The following is a 19,288-nucleotide window of genomic DNA, read 5'->3' as shown; positions in this document are numbered from 1 at the left end:
CCGGAGGGTGTTTGTAGCACTTTCCTGCAGGCCCATCTTCTAGGTGCAATTTGCTGGTTGCCACATCCATCCTGAGTCATTTGCATTAATTCCATCTTCACTTTCTACGCCCACACCTTTACTTAAATCATGTTTAAGTGAAGAGTCAGCAAGGTGGGCATAGGCTGAACACCGGTAACTGTTGGCACAGAGGGCGGATGCCGAAAAACATCTCCGCGTGCACGTGTGAGCATTGCCCACAAATGTCGTGAAAACCTGAAAACACAATGCTGCTCCCTTCGGACCGCTTATCATGTTTTCCTGGAGGCTGATGTCGTTGTTTATTGCACGGGCCCCGAACTTTCTGCCTTGAGAGTTGTTATGTGTCTTTGTAAATGTTAGCTTGTATAGCAGTATGGCGCCTTGCCTCCTCAGCGGTGAGCATTGGCAAAATGATTGCAACTGGGCTGTTTCTAGATCGTCTCGAAATTCCTAAAGGACTAAAATCTGTCAAGAACTCCATACAATGGAGGCTTGAACGGAGAGGTGTTTGGCTCAAGTCTGGTATTGGTCAAATGGATCGAGAGGATAAAAATAGAATGAAACTGATAGTTGAATGAAATCGCAGTAGCACTGGAGAGGTGTTTCCGGTCAAGAGTTGAACATCTTACAGAACACTATCATGGAAGTACAAACGGATTTGCAATTTTTATAATTTTAACTACTATTTTGCATGCAATCATACATGCTTAGTGAACTGACATGATAATGGAAGAGGCGTTATGCGCATGTGTTCTTATTCACCCTCATTAATTTTATTGCATTATGAGCACAGTTGGTTTGGGAACTGAGAAGCCACGAACACCCTGCGGGCAGTCAGTGCAGGCTTCTGGGAGATGTAGTGCGAATGGGGGGGTCATTTGTAAATAGCGCGGCATGCACAAAGCTTGTTATAGTGGGGTCCGGTACCAGTAGGGGATAAGATAATGTCTGCACCACTGCTTTTATGGCTAAGGATTTGGGGGAACTCCGATGCTCAACTATCAATGGATGTTTTGTAGGATTTTCTTTAATTGGCCAATGCATTTATTATACCCTGGCTTAGTTATATAAGGAAACCATTCGTACAGCTGGGTCTGCAGGAAATTCGCTGAAAACCCGGCAAGTGTTGGGCCAAGCTATTTCCAGAGCACTGGAGCCTTTTCGGCACAAGCTGGGCAGAGCTTACCAAGTAGCCTTTAACAAATTTCATGTGAGCAGCTTTTACAATCCAATCAATCTGACATAGGTGTGAGCCTTACCTTTCTTGGTTTTTTAATTGAAACCTTGGGTTTCATTTAATTATATTCCGACTAAGCCTATTGCACCTTGTAGTTGCCTTCCCTTGGACTATAGCTTGGGGAGAACCATTGCCTAGATGTCCGTGCAATAATACTACCACTCAAAGCACATAGCACTTTGTTGTAGTTTGCGCTCAGTATGCTTATGCGAGAAATCAAATTTTTTTTTTGGTCCTATCTTTCGCTCGTCTAACATGAATTTCCTTAAGGAGGCTGTTCAGCAACTGCAAAGGCTGGAGAATGTGAACGTGTATCTGGTGGTGGGCGTATTGTCTGCCGGGGGGAAGGGTGGGTGGGTGGGGGGGGGGATTTGGTCCGAAACTGATAGGGATCAGTGTAATATGCCTACCCTTTGTCATAAGTCTTCTAAGAACTGACCCTGTTAACTTTTAATTTGAGATCCTCCGGGCTTTCTGTATATATTTTATGTATATTATAATTTGTAGGCCTTCTATGAAATGTTCTCTCTGAAATTAACTGTATTAGAACTTCACTGCCATGTATATGTTCTTGAACCTTGAGGTGATATTTATGAAATGTTTTTATCATTCTGAACTTTTATGGACATGATCGGCCGAAAAAAAAAAATTCTGACTGAAAAGAGCACCCTTTTTAGGTGCATCTCTGATATTTTTGTTGAAGCTGGGTCTGGCGTTATTGATATTCTTGTTGGTGATGAGAAGAACCTGATTGAAGCCATTTATAAAGGGCAAACAGCGACTTCAAACAAAGTGTTACAGCGCTATAATGAAAAGTAACAAAAAAAATCCCTCAGGTGTCCTTATACTATAAGAAGAATTTAAGTTGGCGAACAGCAATGCTAGGTAGGCACTGTCAGTAACTGAAGCTCAGTCAAATGCTAAAGATTGTGGGTAAACAGGAAAGTCTTAAGCTGTTACCTAATGGCAAGACAATGTGGTTGCAGCTAGTGGTAGGGAGTTCCAATCTCTAGAGGTTACAACATCCAGTGATTATCTTCCTTGTCTGGCTTTTCAAAATGTTGGGATTTTGACCAGACAAAGTTTGGATAGTAAGTCTCCAGAAGGGATGTACCATGGAAAAAAAGGGGCCATGTAAGTAATCTGACTTGTATTATGAGCCGTTTTATGACCCAAACCCAGGGCCTCGAAGTTGCATTTCTTGTGTACTGGCATTCAGTGCAGATTTTGAAGTGGTGTCTTTCCTTAGACACAATATCACTCTAGGCATTTTTAAAAAGCTACAAGCTTTGGGTCAGATTTTTAGGTAGACAACCAGTGAGTTGTTACAATAGTCAATTATGTAAATAAGTGCTTGTACCAAGTCTTTCTGCCAGATGAAGGAATGAAAGGGAGAATTTTCCTGAAAATCTGAAAAGACCAAAACCAGGGTGCAGATGGTTTTGACATGTTCTGAGAAAGTGAATCCATTACCAATGCTAAAACGCTAATGACCTGTATAATGCAAGAGAGCATAGTTGACAAGTTTGTTGGCCACTGGTCCATGATCCATGCTGAACCTGGTCCAAGATCTGATTTCCCTCTTCTCCTTATTTATTTATAGGGATTTGGCATCCATCGAATTACTGACTGTCAAATTATGAGGTAGGCAGGCTGTTTTAAACAAGCATTTACAATGCAATAGGTCTCGCAGCATTAAAGTTTGAGTTACTAGCATTGTAAATGACAATGCTTTGCATTCATTTTTTTTAAATTTGCAATTGGTATATAAACATTGTTTGTGAATGGTTAGCTGTTGCTTATGCTAAGCAAAATTGTCAGTAATATAGAGTGCTAGTCTTGCTTGTTATAAGCATGCAGATTTAAAGCGCTCTGATACCTGCGGGTAAAGTTTGCGCTATATAAAATTCAAAACTAATAAATAAATAAAGCCTACCTGTACCACGTCCGTTCTTCTTCTTTGATGCCACATATCTTTGGGTCCCTGTATTTATTAACTGCACCCGGCTGTGGGAAACCTCCATGGCAGGAACAACGTTTTGCGGGGCAGACACGGGCAATGTAGCCATTGTTTTGTGGCTGCACCGCGGGGTAATAGTGTAGGGGCAGGAATGCAGGCAGTTGGTAGTGCTGTGCCATAGCAGTGTAGTTCTCTGTGTATGCTGGAGATGGGGGGTTGCTATTGGCTGACAAGAAGTGGTGAGGAGGTGCCGGTTTGGTATGCCTGCTTCCTGATCTTGGGCAGGCGACAGTTAAAAAACAAGGACTATACGTTCAAAGTGCGTGTTTATGCACCGATTGCAGGTTTTGAAAAAAATTTAATAAAAGGCATTGTCATTTACAATGCCAATAGCTCAAACTTTAATGCTGCGAGACCTATTGCATTGTAAATGCTTGTTAATTATTGTTATATCGGAAACAATAGGTCTACAAACAGACAGCCAAAGTAGTGCGCAGCTGAGACTTAAAATGATGTATTTGCTGTGGTGCCATTAAATGGAAATAGACACAATTAACGAACATTGTTAAACACAAACTTAGAAAGCACGAGTTTATAAAAATGGTCTGGATTCGAGGTCAAACTTGATGAAAATATGAAAGCAGGATCCATATATACATATATGTTTATGTGATTTAATGATGCATTAGTTGCATTTTGACTTTCAAACCCTTTGAATTTTCTTTTTTATTTAATTTCGGTTCAGCAAGTTATCTCCAGAATTATGTGGGCATTTTCTGAATTGACCCTGAATGGCAGGACCTAGACATTCTATAATGTTCAAAAATGTTCACGTATATACGTAATTAGTTATAAAGCAAAGCCACATGTAAATACCATGTCATGGTTGACAATGACTACGACCTTGACAGTATTAGGGATAGAACTTGCCATGGTACACAAACAGCAAGCAGAAGGAACATATGGAACAGTTGTATACATATACAGGTAGCCGGAGACAAGAAGGAAGCTGGGCTGCCTGTTATCCAAGGTAAAATTTGTAGGTTCTCGGGTCCTTGTAGGCGTCCCATTTGGCTAAAATCCCAAATATCAGGTAGCTGGTCCCGGCAAGGTAGATGACTGCGCCGATGGTGAGGGCCACGCGGTTCAGGGTCAGTGCTCTGTCTGACGCACGCCGCGCTTTCAGGAAGTCTCCTTGCTGATTGGCTGCTATGGTCTGAAAAAGAGACGAGGAGGTTAGAACGTTGACCCACATGGACAGGGGCACGCTGATATGGTGATCTGGCAGGGGACATGCAGGGCAAACTCTCTGCACCTCGTGATGTACAGTGCACCACAATGCACCACACTCAAGCACATCACCTACAAATCAAAAACTACCAAATACATCACAGATCAACATAGACTGGGGCAAGCAATGCAAGGATAACTATGCGCTATGCCCCCATATGCAGTGTCCAAAATACAACACAGCATAGCACGCTCAGCACATGATATACATAACATAAATCAAGGCAACATAGAGTGAAGCCGGGGATGACACAGCCCACTGTGTCCATAAATCATCATGTGCAATGCTTTGCTGTTCTATACCACAAACAGCACACAACATACTAAATGCAAACCACCACATTCATGACAAGGTAACCCGGACAGAGGCAAGGAAAGTGAAGCCTTTGTGTGTGTACCCCATCAGGCACAGTGCAGCTTAATACACCAGACTCATCACACCACATACAGAACTCCACCACCAACACAAAACAATGCAACACAGACTGAGGCAGGTGAATAGCGGGTATACTCTGTGCACCACATCATGTGCAGTGCACCAATGCACAACACTAGCCAGGAATGAATGAAAGGGGGACGAGGAAGGGGTGGAAGGAAGAGGACGTGAGGAAGGGAGAAAGGTACGGGAGGAGGAAGAAGGAGATATGGATCAGGAGGTAAGTCAGAGAATTGCAGCAAACGTGGAAAAGTGGGAGAAAAAAAGGAAAAAAGAAAAGTAAAGGAGATAGGAAAGACAATTAAGAAAGGAATTGGGGAAACGAAGGCAATGTGAAAGGGGAAAGAATGAAGACTAGGGAAAGATTGAGAAAAAATGAGTGAGAGAATGAGATGGGTGGATGAAAGAAGAAGTCCAAATAGAGACTAGAAATTAAAGAAAGGGAGACATTTGACGAGTAGCTTATGGACTATGAAAGACAGCAGTGATGAGGGGAAAGAAGAGAAGTTTGCTGCAGAAATGTTGAGAAAGAGGTGGTAAAAAATGAGGATGCTGAAAGAGGAGCATAGGATATATTATAAGAACGAAGGGGCATATCAGCAAGGGCAGGAGTTAATATTATCGCCGCTTTAGCGTCAGTTTTCGGACGAAAAGCGGCGATCATTTTAATGCCCTACAAGCAAGGACAGGCTAACGCGTGAATCCATTCTTCTTCGCCCTTTCCCTTAACGCCCAGGTTTGCATCGCTAATGAGATGCAAAGTGGGCGTTCCTCCCCAGGATAACGGGTGAAATGTCGCTAAGAGACATTTCTCCTATTATCAAGCCTCACGCAAAGAAGCATAGCAACAAGAAAAGTAGCGATAACCTCTGTTATCGCTACTTTCCTTACGCCTGCTTTGAAACTGACTTAGCCATGATATTCTATGGAAGGTGGATATCATGGCTAAGTATGTGTAGCCCTATCAGCAAGCTATCGCCAAAAGTTGTGCGATTATCCCTGGATTTCCAGCAATAATCGCACAGTTGGCTGCTTGCGCTCTGAACTTTATCGCTTTGGAGATAAGCGTTGCTGATAGCATGCTATCTCCGCAATAAAATTCAGAGTTGGCCGGTGATAATTATCCTAGCGCCAAGTGCGCTTAGCGATAATTATCGCCGGCCCTTGCTGATATGCCCCGAAGTTGGGAGATAGAGAAAGGGAATGAGAGAAAGGAGACAAGAGAGGAAGGGGAATAGGAAAGGAAAATCTGAGAAGGGAATACCATGTGCCAGATGGAGTGAAGGAAATGAACAGAAAAAATGGGAAATAATGAGATGAGTATGTAGGAACAAAGCCATATACAGACTAGATATGTAAGTGGAGAACAGAAGGGGGAAGTGCTAGAAGAAAGAAAGCAGGGATCGAAATAAAAAGTAAAATGCAGTAAAGACAGGTGGGAGCTGGCATTGGCTCGGCGATGCGACGGGTGCAAGGTAATTGGTTATATATTTTTTTATTTATTTTCCTTATCCCGCGTATGTGGACTTCCCCTTCGCACTCCACCGCCCCGCTGCTCTCACCTTTATCGGCTGCGCCTGCGTTATACCTCTCATTTATAGATACCTCTCAAGTGTCTTACATCTTTTATATAAATTGCTTAAAGTATGTGTAACAAAAGCTCACCAAGACAGCAGAACGAGGTCATGGGGGAACTGAAAGGTAAAGAGTGTTTGGGGTTATGAGTGGAATAACATCAGAACATGATACAGGCATGGAGAGAGGATGGAAGAGAACGGCGAGGACGGGTATCGTGAGGAAAAGTGAAATGTGGAGGAAGACAGATAGGAGAAGACTAGCAGCTAGAACGATATTTAGGTTAGAAGTGTGGTCGGCGTAGAATTCATCTAAAGAAGTGGGTATAACTATACATTGGAGTGCCGATAATACCATGAAAAGCCAAGATTACATACACGGAAAGAGCAAACAGAGATTGGAGAGCTCAGATGAAAGGTGCTTCACCTGTGATAACTTTGCTAGAAAATCCATCGGTAGACAGATTCTAAACATTTACATATACAGTTTGTGTATGCGTGACATTTCGCCTAGCACCAGCGCCACGAGAGTTTAATTAGTCGCTTTATATTTCTCAAAAACAACCAGCAGGTGGCGCGCAAGAACTGCCGACGCATCTGGTGAAGGCTGTGCCTTGTACTCAGCAGCAAAAGCTAGCCAGAGTATACCTCCACATCATAAGCCTTCTTTGCTGGGTTTAGTGCAGGCAACAAAACGGTGATGCACACCGCGCCCAGCTGTGTACCCCAATAAATGACAGAGGGCATCGCACAACGTCCTGCTCTCATTTGCTCTCTGTCTGAAGTGATGGGCTCTTCTCCCCAGGTTTACTCCCTATACATTTAGCCCATCTCTCCCCATATGTATTCATGCATTCATCTATTTATTTAGTCATTTTGTAACACAACTTCTGCATTTCAAGAGTGTTCTATCTAAATTTCAGTTGATACTGTAAACAGGGCACAAGTCCTAAAAAAGAAGTTAGGGGACTAACCAGGTTAGGCAGTATGCAAGTGAAATAATGATGCGTGCCATCAAAGCGCATGATGTCACTACACATGACATTGCACGTGACCTCACTGGAAGTAACATCACAAGAAGTGACATCAGATATTAAGGCCTCACACATATGTTTATCAGGTATGTCATGAGTACATTTAAGCGCATTATGAGATTTAACGAATTCGATTTGGCTTTGGGGTTGTGCCAAATAAGTGGTGCAATCCCAAAGCAAAACCAGGGCCACAACTACTACATTTTGTTTTAAAGCCCTGCCACAAAGACATTGGCAACATGGAGAAGCAGTGTAGTACACCTGCTATGCTTAATTGGTTGCATAGACTACATTTTAAATTATTTGATTGGGTTAAGGCAACTGATGTGAAAGTGCCCTGTACATCTCAGGAAATAGTATTAATGGTGAGATAACTCTGGTGGTTAATGCACTTGATGGAGAGATCTGTGTTTTGTAAAGTCCCAGATTTGAATGAAAGTAGTAGAGAAGGTAGATATGTCTCCTGCAAAGCGCATCATCTAACACACAGATGACAGACTTTTATTTTATGTAGGTAAAAAGGTGGGTTACTGCTTTTAGCACTGAGATCATTGAGACAGATTCACAGTGAGACTGAGTGAGACAGAATGAGGGAGAATGATTGGGAGTGAGTGACAATGAGTGACATTGAGTGACTTGAAATGAATGAGAATGAGTGGATCAGGGAGAATGTGAGTCAGATGGAGATTGAGTTGGAATGAGTGAGCGTGAATGGGTCTGAATGAGACTGTGAGAGAGATTGAACTGATCAGAACGAGTAAGAAGGTATATGACTCAGTGAGAATAAGTGAGTATGGGTAAGGTTGAGTGAGTCAGTGCGAGAATCAGCAAGACTGCGTGGGTCAGTGAGACCGAGCGAGAATGAGTCAGTAAGACTGACTGAGTTAGAATGAATAAGGGGAGACGCATATTCCAGAGTGATAATGACTGTAAGGGTGGGCGTAGTTCGCGAAGTAGCGCTACGCGAAGCTACGCGAAGTGCACTTCGCACTACGCGAACTTCACGTAGCACTACGCGAGCTGCGTAGTAGCATGTTCGCACTATGCAAGATGCGTTTTCAATGATTGCACAGTGCGGACAAGCATCCGGCACTGTGCAAGCATTGAAAACGGCATCTTGCACAGTGCGAGCTGTAGTTTTCTGCTGCTCGAGGAGATTATTACTCGAGCGGCAGCTTTCTCAACGCGAACAGGTATTTCCTCATTGAGAGCGGTCGCGAGAATGCGCAACCACTCACAATGAGAAACCTGACCTCCTCGCGTTGAGAATCTCGCCGGGATGTCATTTTGCTTGCTCGCGGTCGCGAACATGACGTTCAGGACCGCGAACAAGCAAAAAATGAGCGCTGCACTAGGCTACGCTGCACTACGCATGTTCGCACTGTGCTACGTGCCGCTCGCGTAGTGCGAAGTTGCAAAAACTTCGCAAACTCCGCGAGCGGAGCGTAGTGCTTCGCCCAGGGTTAATAATGAGTGAATCAGAATGAGTGGAACTGAGTGAATAAGTGAGACAGAGTGAGACTCAGTGAGAATAAGTGACAGTGACTGCAGGTGAGTGAGACTGTGTGTGTCAGAGAGGGTTTAAGTGAGTTAGAGAGATTAAGTGAGAATGAGTGTGACAGAGTGGGCCAGAGTGAGATTGAGTGAATCAGAATGAAGGATAATGAGTGGGAATAGGAGCAACTGAGCATGAGTGAGCCTGAGTGGGACAGAGTGAGAATGAGTGAGACTACATGAGTTGGTGACACTGAGTGAGTCAAAGTAAGTAAAATTGAGTGCAAGTGTGCCTGGGATTAAGTGAATGAGGCTAAGTGAGAGGGTAGGACTGAATCCAAGCGAGTGTGAGTGAACTATTAAACCCTGCAAGAAGAAGTCAGGCTGCACTCACTGGAATTCAAGCCAAGTATTACACATGTGTAAATTTAAAGGCCACGAGGCTAGTACTGTCACATCACTGGCTCACTATTTGAGTGATCGGAGGGAAGAATATCTGGTTGAAGCTGTCTCATGTGAATGTTGAGTGGAAGAAAGGAAAATTAGATGGAATGCAAAGTGAGACATAACCATAAAAAATGTGTAAATCAAGGGACCTGGAGGAGGATGGACTCTGGGCCAGCATTACTAAAGGTTTGTGCCAGGACAAAATTATGTAAAGCAGAGAAAACTCAAGTAAGTGTATTTACTTTCTAGTGCAAAAAGTATTTTGCACTGGTAGGGGTCCCCTTTGTCAGCTCAAACAGCTCTTACCAGAACTCTGCGTCAAAGGGATGTTACTTTAGTATAACTTAGGTGGATCAGTGCATACTTTTTAACGCAAAGCCCAATGTACTAAAATAGCAAAACCGGGCTTTACATTAATCATGGCAAACTTTTCAGGTCATAACACATCTTTCAAGCTGTGGTCGTTTAATGGAGGGGCACTGACAGGCCTCTCCCTTTTCAGTCTTGACCACTTTCATCTCCTTTTGGAATGTGAATTCTGGCTAAATTTTCCAGTTAGCCAGGCATCAAAGACAAACTAAATATATTTTCAAATAGCTGTGTTTTCCTAAAAGCACCTGATAAAGCAGGGAGCTCCGATTCAAAATTCAGGTATGCAATCTTAAACTCATTACTGCACACATAGTCCACATTTTCATACTCCAGACCTCAGGTTCATAGTGGATCGCCAATGCCTGGCTATTATTTTTCAAGTTGCAGGTGGAACATCAGAACTTTACCACTAGACTATCAAGCACCAAAGCTGGCAAAGTCTTTTGCCATTTTGGCCTGCCACACCATTCAAATCCTTACAGATTATTAACCTGTGATACCTTTCGCGCTGCATTAAGGAACCTTAAGCAGATGTACGATCAGTGGCAGTCGGCACGGATATGGGGTGGTGAGGCAGGGAGGCGGGAAGGCGGGAAAAGGGAAACTTAAATTGAAATTAAACTTACCTCCTCGCTGCGTCCTCCTCGTCGCTCCAGCTGGAACATGGAACAGGAAGCAGCTAGGCTCCCCTGAGCCAATCACAACACTACTGTTGGACCCGGGCCTTTGTGGCTGGTTCACCCCTGGACTTTTCGCTTTTGATGGCGACCTGGCGTTCCTGATTTCTGGCTTGGCGCACTTTTTCCCTGGGTCCCAGGGCAAAGTGCGTGCGTGGAGTAAGGTTGGCCTGCCCTCCCGTAGGAATGCATGGGGAATATCTGTGTCCCTGGTAGCTCCTGATGCGTGAGGTGTGCAGGCTCGAGTTTGGTATGTGCGTACTCGTGAGAGTGAATGCTGCGCAATGGTATGTGCGGCTCGTATGTGTCTAGTGGGGAAGTGCCACTTCTAGACATTGATGTGTGTGTGCAGTGAGGGTGCTGGAGCATGATTGGCTGGAGCTGGCTGGCAAGCCTGGCTCCAGGAAGTCTGGATGGGTCTGCCCAGGAGTGAGTGGAGAGATCAGCGTGAGTGATGTGAGGGAGGGCTTCACCTGGTTCCTGAATGGGGCTGGGCTTTCCCCACACAATGCTGGCTCCGCCCCCTGTGGTGCGTCTAAAGACCCTAGCCTCCCCAGTGAATGAAAGGGGTGGTTGAGCCATCAAGGGTGCTCCAAAACCAGCTGCGACTGGTTTCTCCCCCACCCTGCACCTCCAAACAAAGGATTTAGTAGTATAAGAAGGGGCTGTGTCCCCTTACCTGTTGTTCTCTTCCAGGATCCTGAGGGGGCTGCTGCTGCTGGGCAGGAGAACCGCCACTTGGATTGCCTCCCTGCCTGGAGGCCCAGTGAGCTGGCTCTGGGCCCAGCCTTGCCCCCCTCCCTACCTAAGAACTTTTGCTGAGGCTCTGCTTGCTTGTAGCCCTGGGAGCGCTTTATTTTCAATGCTAAGCGCTGGGAGCGCTTTCATTTTCATCTAGCGCTGGGAAGCGCTTTGTGTGCCAAGCCGGTGCCCACCCGGCATTTGCCCGAGATTGCGGAGCATAGCGAGTGCCTACCTCGCTTTATATTTAAATTACTGAGGGAGCCTTCCCCTCGTGTGTCTCCCCGCATCTCCACCGCGGCCCGGGACAGCCGAAAATCGCCGCCCGGCCCGTGACCAGGAAGCCAGGCAGGCCGGGGGCGGGACTGCGGGACAGCCCCGTGATGTCATTCCCGGGCCGCGCTGTGATTGGCTGCCGGCCCGGGACCTGACTGTGTTGACGAGTGGAGCAGGGCTGTCGGTGCTTGCGTGAGGAGGGGAGAGCCCCGCACCGAGGAGAGAGCCCAGAGAGAGGAGCGGGAGCTCTTGGGTCGAGTCCCGCCACCCAGGACCGCCACCGGAGGATTCAAGAGACAGCCGGTGAGTGCGGGAGGGCTGGAGGCTCAGTGCAAAGGTCAGAGCGGCCCCGGATGGCAGCGGACCGCTCCAAAAGTGTGTGGAGCCTGAGAAGGCTCCCGGGGGCATTTGTATTTACGAGCCTGCGAGGCTCGAGGCGGCATCTCTGTGTTTTTGAGTCCAGGAGGGACTCCAACGACGGCCGCATTTTGTGTTTCGAGCCCAGAGAGGCTCGTGGGGGCACATTTATTTCTGAGAGCCCCAAGAGGCTCAGAAGCGTCACAATTGTTTTAAGAGTCCAGCGAGGCTCCTGGGGGCATCAGTTCTCACAAGCCCTGAGAGGCTCTTGAGTGCCCCATTTGTTTAGAGCCCAGAGGGTCTCAGGGGACAGTGCTTTTGGCCAGAGCCTACGAGGCTCCAGCGTTGGGCCATCATTGTCTGAACCAGTTGCCCAGCACTTTGTGGGCAACTGCCACGTTTAGGCCCCTGACATTTGGGACACAGGGCGTCCTAGCCCCAACAAGGCCAGAGGGCCTAGGGACTGCCACAGGTTGTGGCTCATGTGAGTTTTGCGCAATTGCTTGTGCTTGCACCTCTGAATGTGTTTTGATGCATCATGTGTTTTTCCTTGCTTACACCTCTTAATGTGTTTTGATGCATCATGTGTTTTCTGTCCTACACCTCTGAATGTTAATGCATCATGTGTAATGTTCCTATGCTTAGACCCCTAAATGTTGGTGATACTTAGGTGGTTGTTTTTCTCCTAGTACAGGTGTTGCTAGTGAGGTCTTGGTTCCCTGCGCAATATTTTCCTAAGGTGGTTAGGGTTGCTTAGGAGGTACTTACCCTTTACCAGAATTTACTGGTTGTGTGCTAACTTGTTCTAAAAGTGTTCTATGTGCTAATTACTATTCCTAAAAAGTGATTGTTGGAAATGGGATCCCTGGCTGGCCAGGGCTTTCGCCAAAGTCAGTCAGAGACCACCACTCCCAAGTCAGGGCAAGGGAGTTACACGCCAAGATAACCCCTACTCACCCTCTAGGTAACGTGGCGCGAGCAGCAAGGCTAAACTTGGAGGCGATGTAAGTTAAGTATTTGCGCACGCACCCCAGCAACAACACCCAAAGGCCCACCACAAAGGAAACTCCACACAAGGTTATATAAAAATAGCCTTTGTATTACACCAAAACACATTAGATAAAACACACTTTACAATGTGCCAGAGGCACGGGCAGAATTTACAGGGGATATTTACAAGACAGGGCCACCTGGACCACTGTCAGGAATCAGAAGTAGCACTTTCAGAAATAGCACTTAGTACATAGAATATAGCACAAAATAGCACACAACCAGTAATCACTGGTAACCAGGACCTCACTAGCACCACCTGTACTAGGGAGAAAACAACCACCTATGTATTACAATACCTGTAGGGGTGTAAGAGGAAAACACATGATGCAATGCATAACATTCATTCAGAGGTGTAAAGAGGAAAACACATGATGCATCACAATACATTCAGAGGTGTAAGCAAAATGAACAATTGCGCCAACTCACGTAAGTCACCACCTGTGACTGTCCCTAGGCCAACTGGCCTTGTTGGGGCTAGGACGCCCTGTGTCCAATGTCCAGGGTCCTAAACGTGGCAGCTGCCCACGAAGTGCTGGGCAGCTGAATCACTGTTGGGCCACTGCTGGAGCCTCGCAGGCTCTGGCCAGAACAATGTGGGTAACCAGGGAGAGCCTCTCAGGGCTCTAAAACAACAATGGGGCCAATGTGGGAGCCTCGCTGGGCTCTCAAGAATTAATTTGGTCCCCTGAGCCTCTCTGGGCTCCAAGTAAATCCCAATGCCCTCCTTGAGCCTCTCTGGGCTCAAAACACAATTGTGGGGTTGTAGGAGTCCCTCACGGGGGACTCAGAAGCACAATCATGCCCCAAGAGTCTCTCGTGGCTCTGACAAAACAACTGGTGCCCCCGGGGCACCTCGTGGCTCCAAGAAAAATGCCCCTGAGCCTCGCAGGCTCCTACTGACTACAGGCGCGAGGTCGCGCTACAGAGAGGGGGCGGGGCGGACACCGGCAATGTGTCCCGACGCTCCCCCCCTCCTCTGCAGGCACCTGCACTCACCGGGTTCGCGCTGGGCTCTCCAGCGACGGCGGGTCTCTCCCGCTGGTCCCGGGGCTCTCCTCGGCAGGCTGCTTCTCGTCTTGCCCCCGGCCTGCCTGACTTCCGGGTCGCGGCAGCGGGGCGGGACTTCCGGTCGGCCTCTCCGGGGCCGCACTGTGATTGGTCGGCCGCCTCACCACTTCCGGGTCGCCGCGGGCAGCGCGGCGGCTCGCTTCTAGGCAGGCAGGCGGCTTCCCAGATGATCCGAGGAGTGGGCTCCCTCGTAGATCGATAACCACGGGCACAACAAAGCGGCGAGGAGCGGGGTGGCACCCGCGCCGCCAAAGCAAATATAAAGCGAGGTAGGCACTCGCTAGGCCACCACGAGCAGGGTGGGCACCTGCACAGCAATTGGCGCGCTCCCAAGCGCTAGGCAGATAATCACAGCGCTCCAAGCGCTATAATTCAAAATAAAGCGCTCTCAGCGCTGGGGTGAAGGCACAGCGCTCCCAAGCGCTACAAGCCAAATAAAGCGCTCTTAAGCGCTATAAGTAAAATAAAGCGCTCCCAGGTGCCCTCAGCAAGCAGGGCAGAGTCCCAGCAGTCCTTGGGCAGGCAGGGGGGACAAGGCTGGGCCCAGAGCCAGCACACTGGGTCTCCAGGCAGGGAGACACCCCAAGTGGCGGTCCTCTGGCCCAGCGACAGCAGCAACAGCCCCCCTCAGGATCCTGGAAAAGAACAACTTCTGTGGGGACACAGCCCCATTTTTATACAGTGCATTCCTTTGTTCAAGGTGCAGAGTGGGGGCGGAACCAGTCGCAGCTGGTTCTTGAGTACTCTGTTTACCTCAGCCACCCTCTCTATTCACTGGCAGGGCTTGGGTCATTAGACACACCACAGGGGGGCGGAGCCAGCATTGTGTGGGGAAAACCCAGCCCATCCAGGACACAGGTACACTCCTCCCACACATCACTCATGCTAATCTCCCACTCACCACCGGGCAGACCCATCCAGACTTCCTGGAGCCTGGCATGCCAGCCAGCTCCCGCCAATCACACGCCAGCACCCTCACAGCACACGTACAGCCATGTCTAGAAATGGCGCTTCGCTACTAGACACATACATGCTGCACACACCATCTCGCAGCATTCACTCTCACGAGTTTACACATACCAGACTCAAGCCTGTACACCCCACGCATCAGGAACTACCAGGGACACATACATTCCCCATGCATTCCTATGGGCGGGCAGGCCTAGCTCAGCACATGCACTCAGAGTGCGCACGCACTTTCCACTGGGACACAGTGAAAGTGCGCAGAATCCCAAAATCACCATTTCAAGCAAAAAGTCTAGGGGTGAACCTGCCCTAAGGGCCAAAGTCCAACATAACCCCCTTCCAGCCAAAACGCAGGGGAGACCAATCACCACCGTGATGGACTTCCCTGCTTGGGGCGATAGAACACGGACGCGGGCCCGCAACTGCAGGGACACCCTCCTGTTCTATGCCACGGTGAACCCATGGGATTCCTTCTCAACACACTGTCTGGACCAACTGGGCTACCCCACTGGTACTCCCAAGTTGTCCGCGGCCAGGACCAGGCCCTGGGCCACCCAGGTGCCACTGGTCCATGCCAATTCGCAGAGCGGGGGGTAGTAACCCCTGGCACATAGGAGCCATTTTCCACTCTTCCTGTCTGCAAGACAGGACTAGACTGCCACTGGTTCTCCAGCCTAAGGCCTACAACCTCAGGCGGACCAGGAGTCTCAGGGAAGGCTCTCCTCCCCTTACCTCTTCTTCTAGGGTTCCTCCTCCTCCGGCGAGGGGTACACCTAGAACGCCATTCCAACCCAGGACTTATCCACTCAGGTTGCACCGGGGTCAGAGGTGGGCTCTCCCACCCTCTGCACCCCCTTCCAGAGGTCTGCCCTCTCCCACCTGGAGAAGTTCCTCTGGACGAAGAACCGGTCAGGACACTGGTTACAGTCGTCCTACCCTTCAGGTCAGGCTGATCCTGAACCTGGCCCTCCAACCTCTGGTCTAAAACCTTCGGTGGAACAATTGCCTGGCACTCCAGGACTTCTGGGGACTTACACGCAATCCCCCTGAGGCTAACAAATGTCACATCTGTTGCGTGACTGTCTGTCTGGCGCAGATCTCCCGCCCTCTGTCCACCTGACAGTGCGTGACGATCCCCCAGACCAGAAGTGGTGTTACCATGGTCACTACACGGGAACCTAGCCCAACTGGGTAGTCCCTTACCCACTGGTCCTTCCACTGGGGAACTCCCCCAATCACTCCTCACTCTGGACTCCTGTACCCTCCCTACCGGAGCGGTACTGCCAGACTCTAGCACCACAGGAGCTCTGGTTACAGACGCTCCAGGTCCTCTACTCACTAGGAGATCCTCCTCAACTGGGTTAACAGGACAGCCTAGGTCCCCAACCTGGTGTTCCCTCAAGAAACCACCCAGGTTCTGAGACAGGGCTTCGGGCCTCTGGGGGCTCTCAGCCACCCACTGACTCCTGCTCCACTGAGCCAGGCAGTCAGCCCCTCCACCCTTCTCACTATACTGGGACCTCGCTGGGCTACACTGAGCCTCTTCCACCACGCTGGGCTGGAAGATCCCTGACCCACTACTTTTGGAGTCACTCACCAATGACTCTACAGAACCTCTGGTCCCTTCCCAGCGGTCTGCTTCCTCTGCCAGCTCACATGGTTCAGACAATCCACACCCTAACAGGTGTTGGCGCAACCCTGGTGAACAACAACTGAGCAACTGCTCTCTGAGAAACATATCGAGCAATAGGTCCCAATCACATTTCGTGGGCTCCCGTACCCAATCACACAGGGCTCTACAACAGTCATCCTCAAAGTCTTCCCAAGACTGATGAGACGGTTTCCTAAGGTTCCTAAACCTCAACCTATTCTCCTCCTCTGGGGAAACAGGAACCATACTCTGGGAACTGGGACTTTCTAGACTGAGATTTAAATAGCTGCCACCACTGGACCCAACCCTCCCTGGGGGATCCAGAAACTCAACACTGCGCGCAGGGGATAGTCTACCCTCCAGAGCTACTTCGCCTCTGGTGGAGGCCCTCTCAGCCTCCTCTATCCTTTCCTGCGCTAAGACCCTCTCGGTCTCTAGCTGTTGCTTCTTAACCTCCAGCTGTTGCTTTCTAATGCCCAGCTGTGCCATAGCCTGGGCATGCTCCAACCTGAGCTTCTCTAAAGCCAGCTGGTGCTCCCTTTCTCTCCTCCTATCTTCCAGCTCCTCTGGGGACAGGGAAAGGGATGAGGCGCTGCCTCCTAAACTGGACCCAGCAAGGGACTCCCTATCTATGGGGTCCTCACTATCTGCTGGCGTCCCTGTGCTATCATCTTCTTCCTCCTCAGACTCTTCAGGGCTCCCCTCTGACCCACCACCCTCATGGTGTGAGACCCGGGCCCTCTCCGCACTGTGCTCACGCTCCCAGTCATCCTTCTGCCATTGGATCAGGTTACCCCTAAGTTGGGACTGGGTGTCTGACTCATTCACTGCAATGTCTCTCTCTTCGCAAAACTCTCTCAGTTCATGCAAAAACAGACCCCAGACATTAAAAGCAGACTCCATCTTGGCAAGATGCTCACAGACACGTGCAACACAGGGGACGGAACAATCTGAAGTAAGAGGACACAATTCCAAAACTTCAACAATCTCCTTATCAAAGCGAACTCATACTCATGCGTCCAGGAAAACACACCATTCATCCACACACACCCTCCCCTCGGATCGGTAAGGCAGTTTCTACCACCCCTGACTTCTCAACCTGACCAAAAGCGACACAGGTACCAAACTCTGGAAGCAGGGCGGGGGACAAATGTACTGAACACAATCAAATGACACTCTTCAGGAGAAGAAACAATGGAATTTCACCAAAAACAATAATCCCCAAAAATGTGGTCATCTAAAATGCAGAGTTTTGTGGTGCAGCCAGCTGCTACTAAGGTACAAGGCAAACACAAATCCTTATCCCACCGCTTGCCGCCAATGTTGGAAATGGGATCCCTGGCTGGCCAGGGCTTTCGCCAAAGTCAGTCAGAGACCACCACTCCCAAGTCAGGGCAAGGGAGTTACACGCCAAGATAACCCCTACTCACCCTCTAGGTAACGTGGCGCGAGCAGCAAGGCTAAACTTGGAGGCGATGTAAGTTAAGTATTTGCGCACGCACCCCAGCAACAACACCCAAAGGCCCACCACAAAGGAAACTCCACACAAGGTTATATAAAAATAGCCTTTGTATTACACCAAAACACATTAGATAAAACACACTTTACAATGTGCCAGAGGCACGGGCAGAATTTACAGGGGATATTTACAAGACAGGGCCACCTGGACCACTGTCAGGAATCAGAAGTAGCACTTTCAGAAATAGCACTTAGTACATAGAATATAGCACAAAATAGCACACAACCAGTAATCACTGGTAATCAGGACCTCACTAGCACCACCTGTACTAGGGAGAAAACAACCACCTATGTATTACAATACCTGTAGGGGTGTAAGAGGAAAACACATGATGCAATGCATAACATTCATTCAGAGGTGTAAAGAGGAAAACACATGATGCATCACAATACATTCAGAGGTGTAAGCAAAATGAACAATTGCGCCAACTCACGTAAGTCACCACCTGTGACTGTCCCTAGGCCAACTGGCCTTGTTGGGGCTAGGACGCCCTGTGTCCAATGTCCAGGGTCCTAAACGTGGCAGCTGCCCACGAAGTGCTGGGCAGCTGAATCACTGTTGGGCCACTGCTGGAGCCTCGCAGGCTCTGGCCAGAACAATGTGGGTAACCAGGGAGAGCCTCTCAGGGCTCTAAAACAACAATGGGGCCAATGTGGGAGCCTCGCTGGGCTCTCAAGAATTAATTTGGTCCCCTGAGCCTCTCTGGGCTCCAAGTAAATCCCAATGCCCTCCTTGAGCCTCTCTGGGCTCAAAACACAATTGTGGGGTTGTTGGAGTCCCTCACGGGGGACTCAGAAGCACAATCATGCCCCAAGAGCCTCTCGTGGCTCTGACAAAACAACTGGTGCCCCCGGGGCACCTCGTGGCTCCAAGAAAAATGCCCCTGAGCCTCGCAGGCTCCTACTGACTACAGGCGCGAGGTCGCGCTACAGAGAGGGGGCGGGGCGGACACCGGCAATGTGTCCCGACGCTCCCCCCCTCCTCTGCAGGCACCTGCACTCACCGGGTTCGCGCTGGGTTCTCCAGCGACGGCGGGTCTCTCCCGCTGGTCCCGGGGCTCTCCTCGGCAGGCTGCTTCTCGTCTTGCCCCCGGCCTGCCTGACTTCCGGGTCGCG

At 48.9% G+C, this 19,288-nt stretch overlaps 1 protein-coding gene across 1 annotated transcript in view; it reads right to left on the bottom strand.

Moving 5' to 3' along the window:
- Positions 1-4,122: 4,122 nt before the first annotated feature.
- The window catches only part of LOC144767644 (synapse differentiation-inducing gene protein 1-like), a 142,283-nt gene continuing 127,117 nt past the window's right edge, over positions 4,123-19,288 (bottom strand). The window contains exon 2 of the mRNA XM_078651042.1: positions 4,123-4,434. Coding sequence (XP_078507168.1) covers positions 4,240-4,434 — 195 coding nt within the window. The 3' untranslated portion in view covers positions 4,123-4,239. The remainder of the gene's footprint in view (positions 4,435-19,288) is intronic.

This window comes from Lissotriton helveticus, chromosome 7, assembly GCF_964261635.1.
Source record: "Lissotriton helveticus chromosome 7, aLisHel1.1, whole genome shotgun sequence".
Taxonomy (NCBI): Eukaryota; Metazoa; Chordata; class Amphibia; order Caudata; family Salamandridae; genus Lissotriton; species Lissotriton helveticus.
Note: the sequence above shows the minus strand (reverse complement) of the source record. Positions and strands in the feature narration are given on the sequence as shown.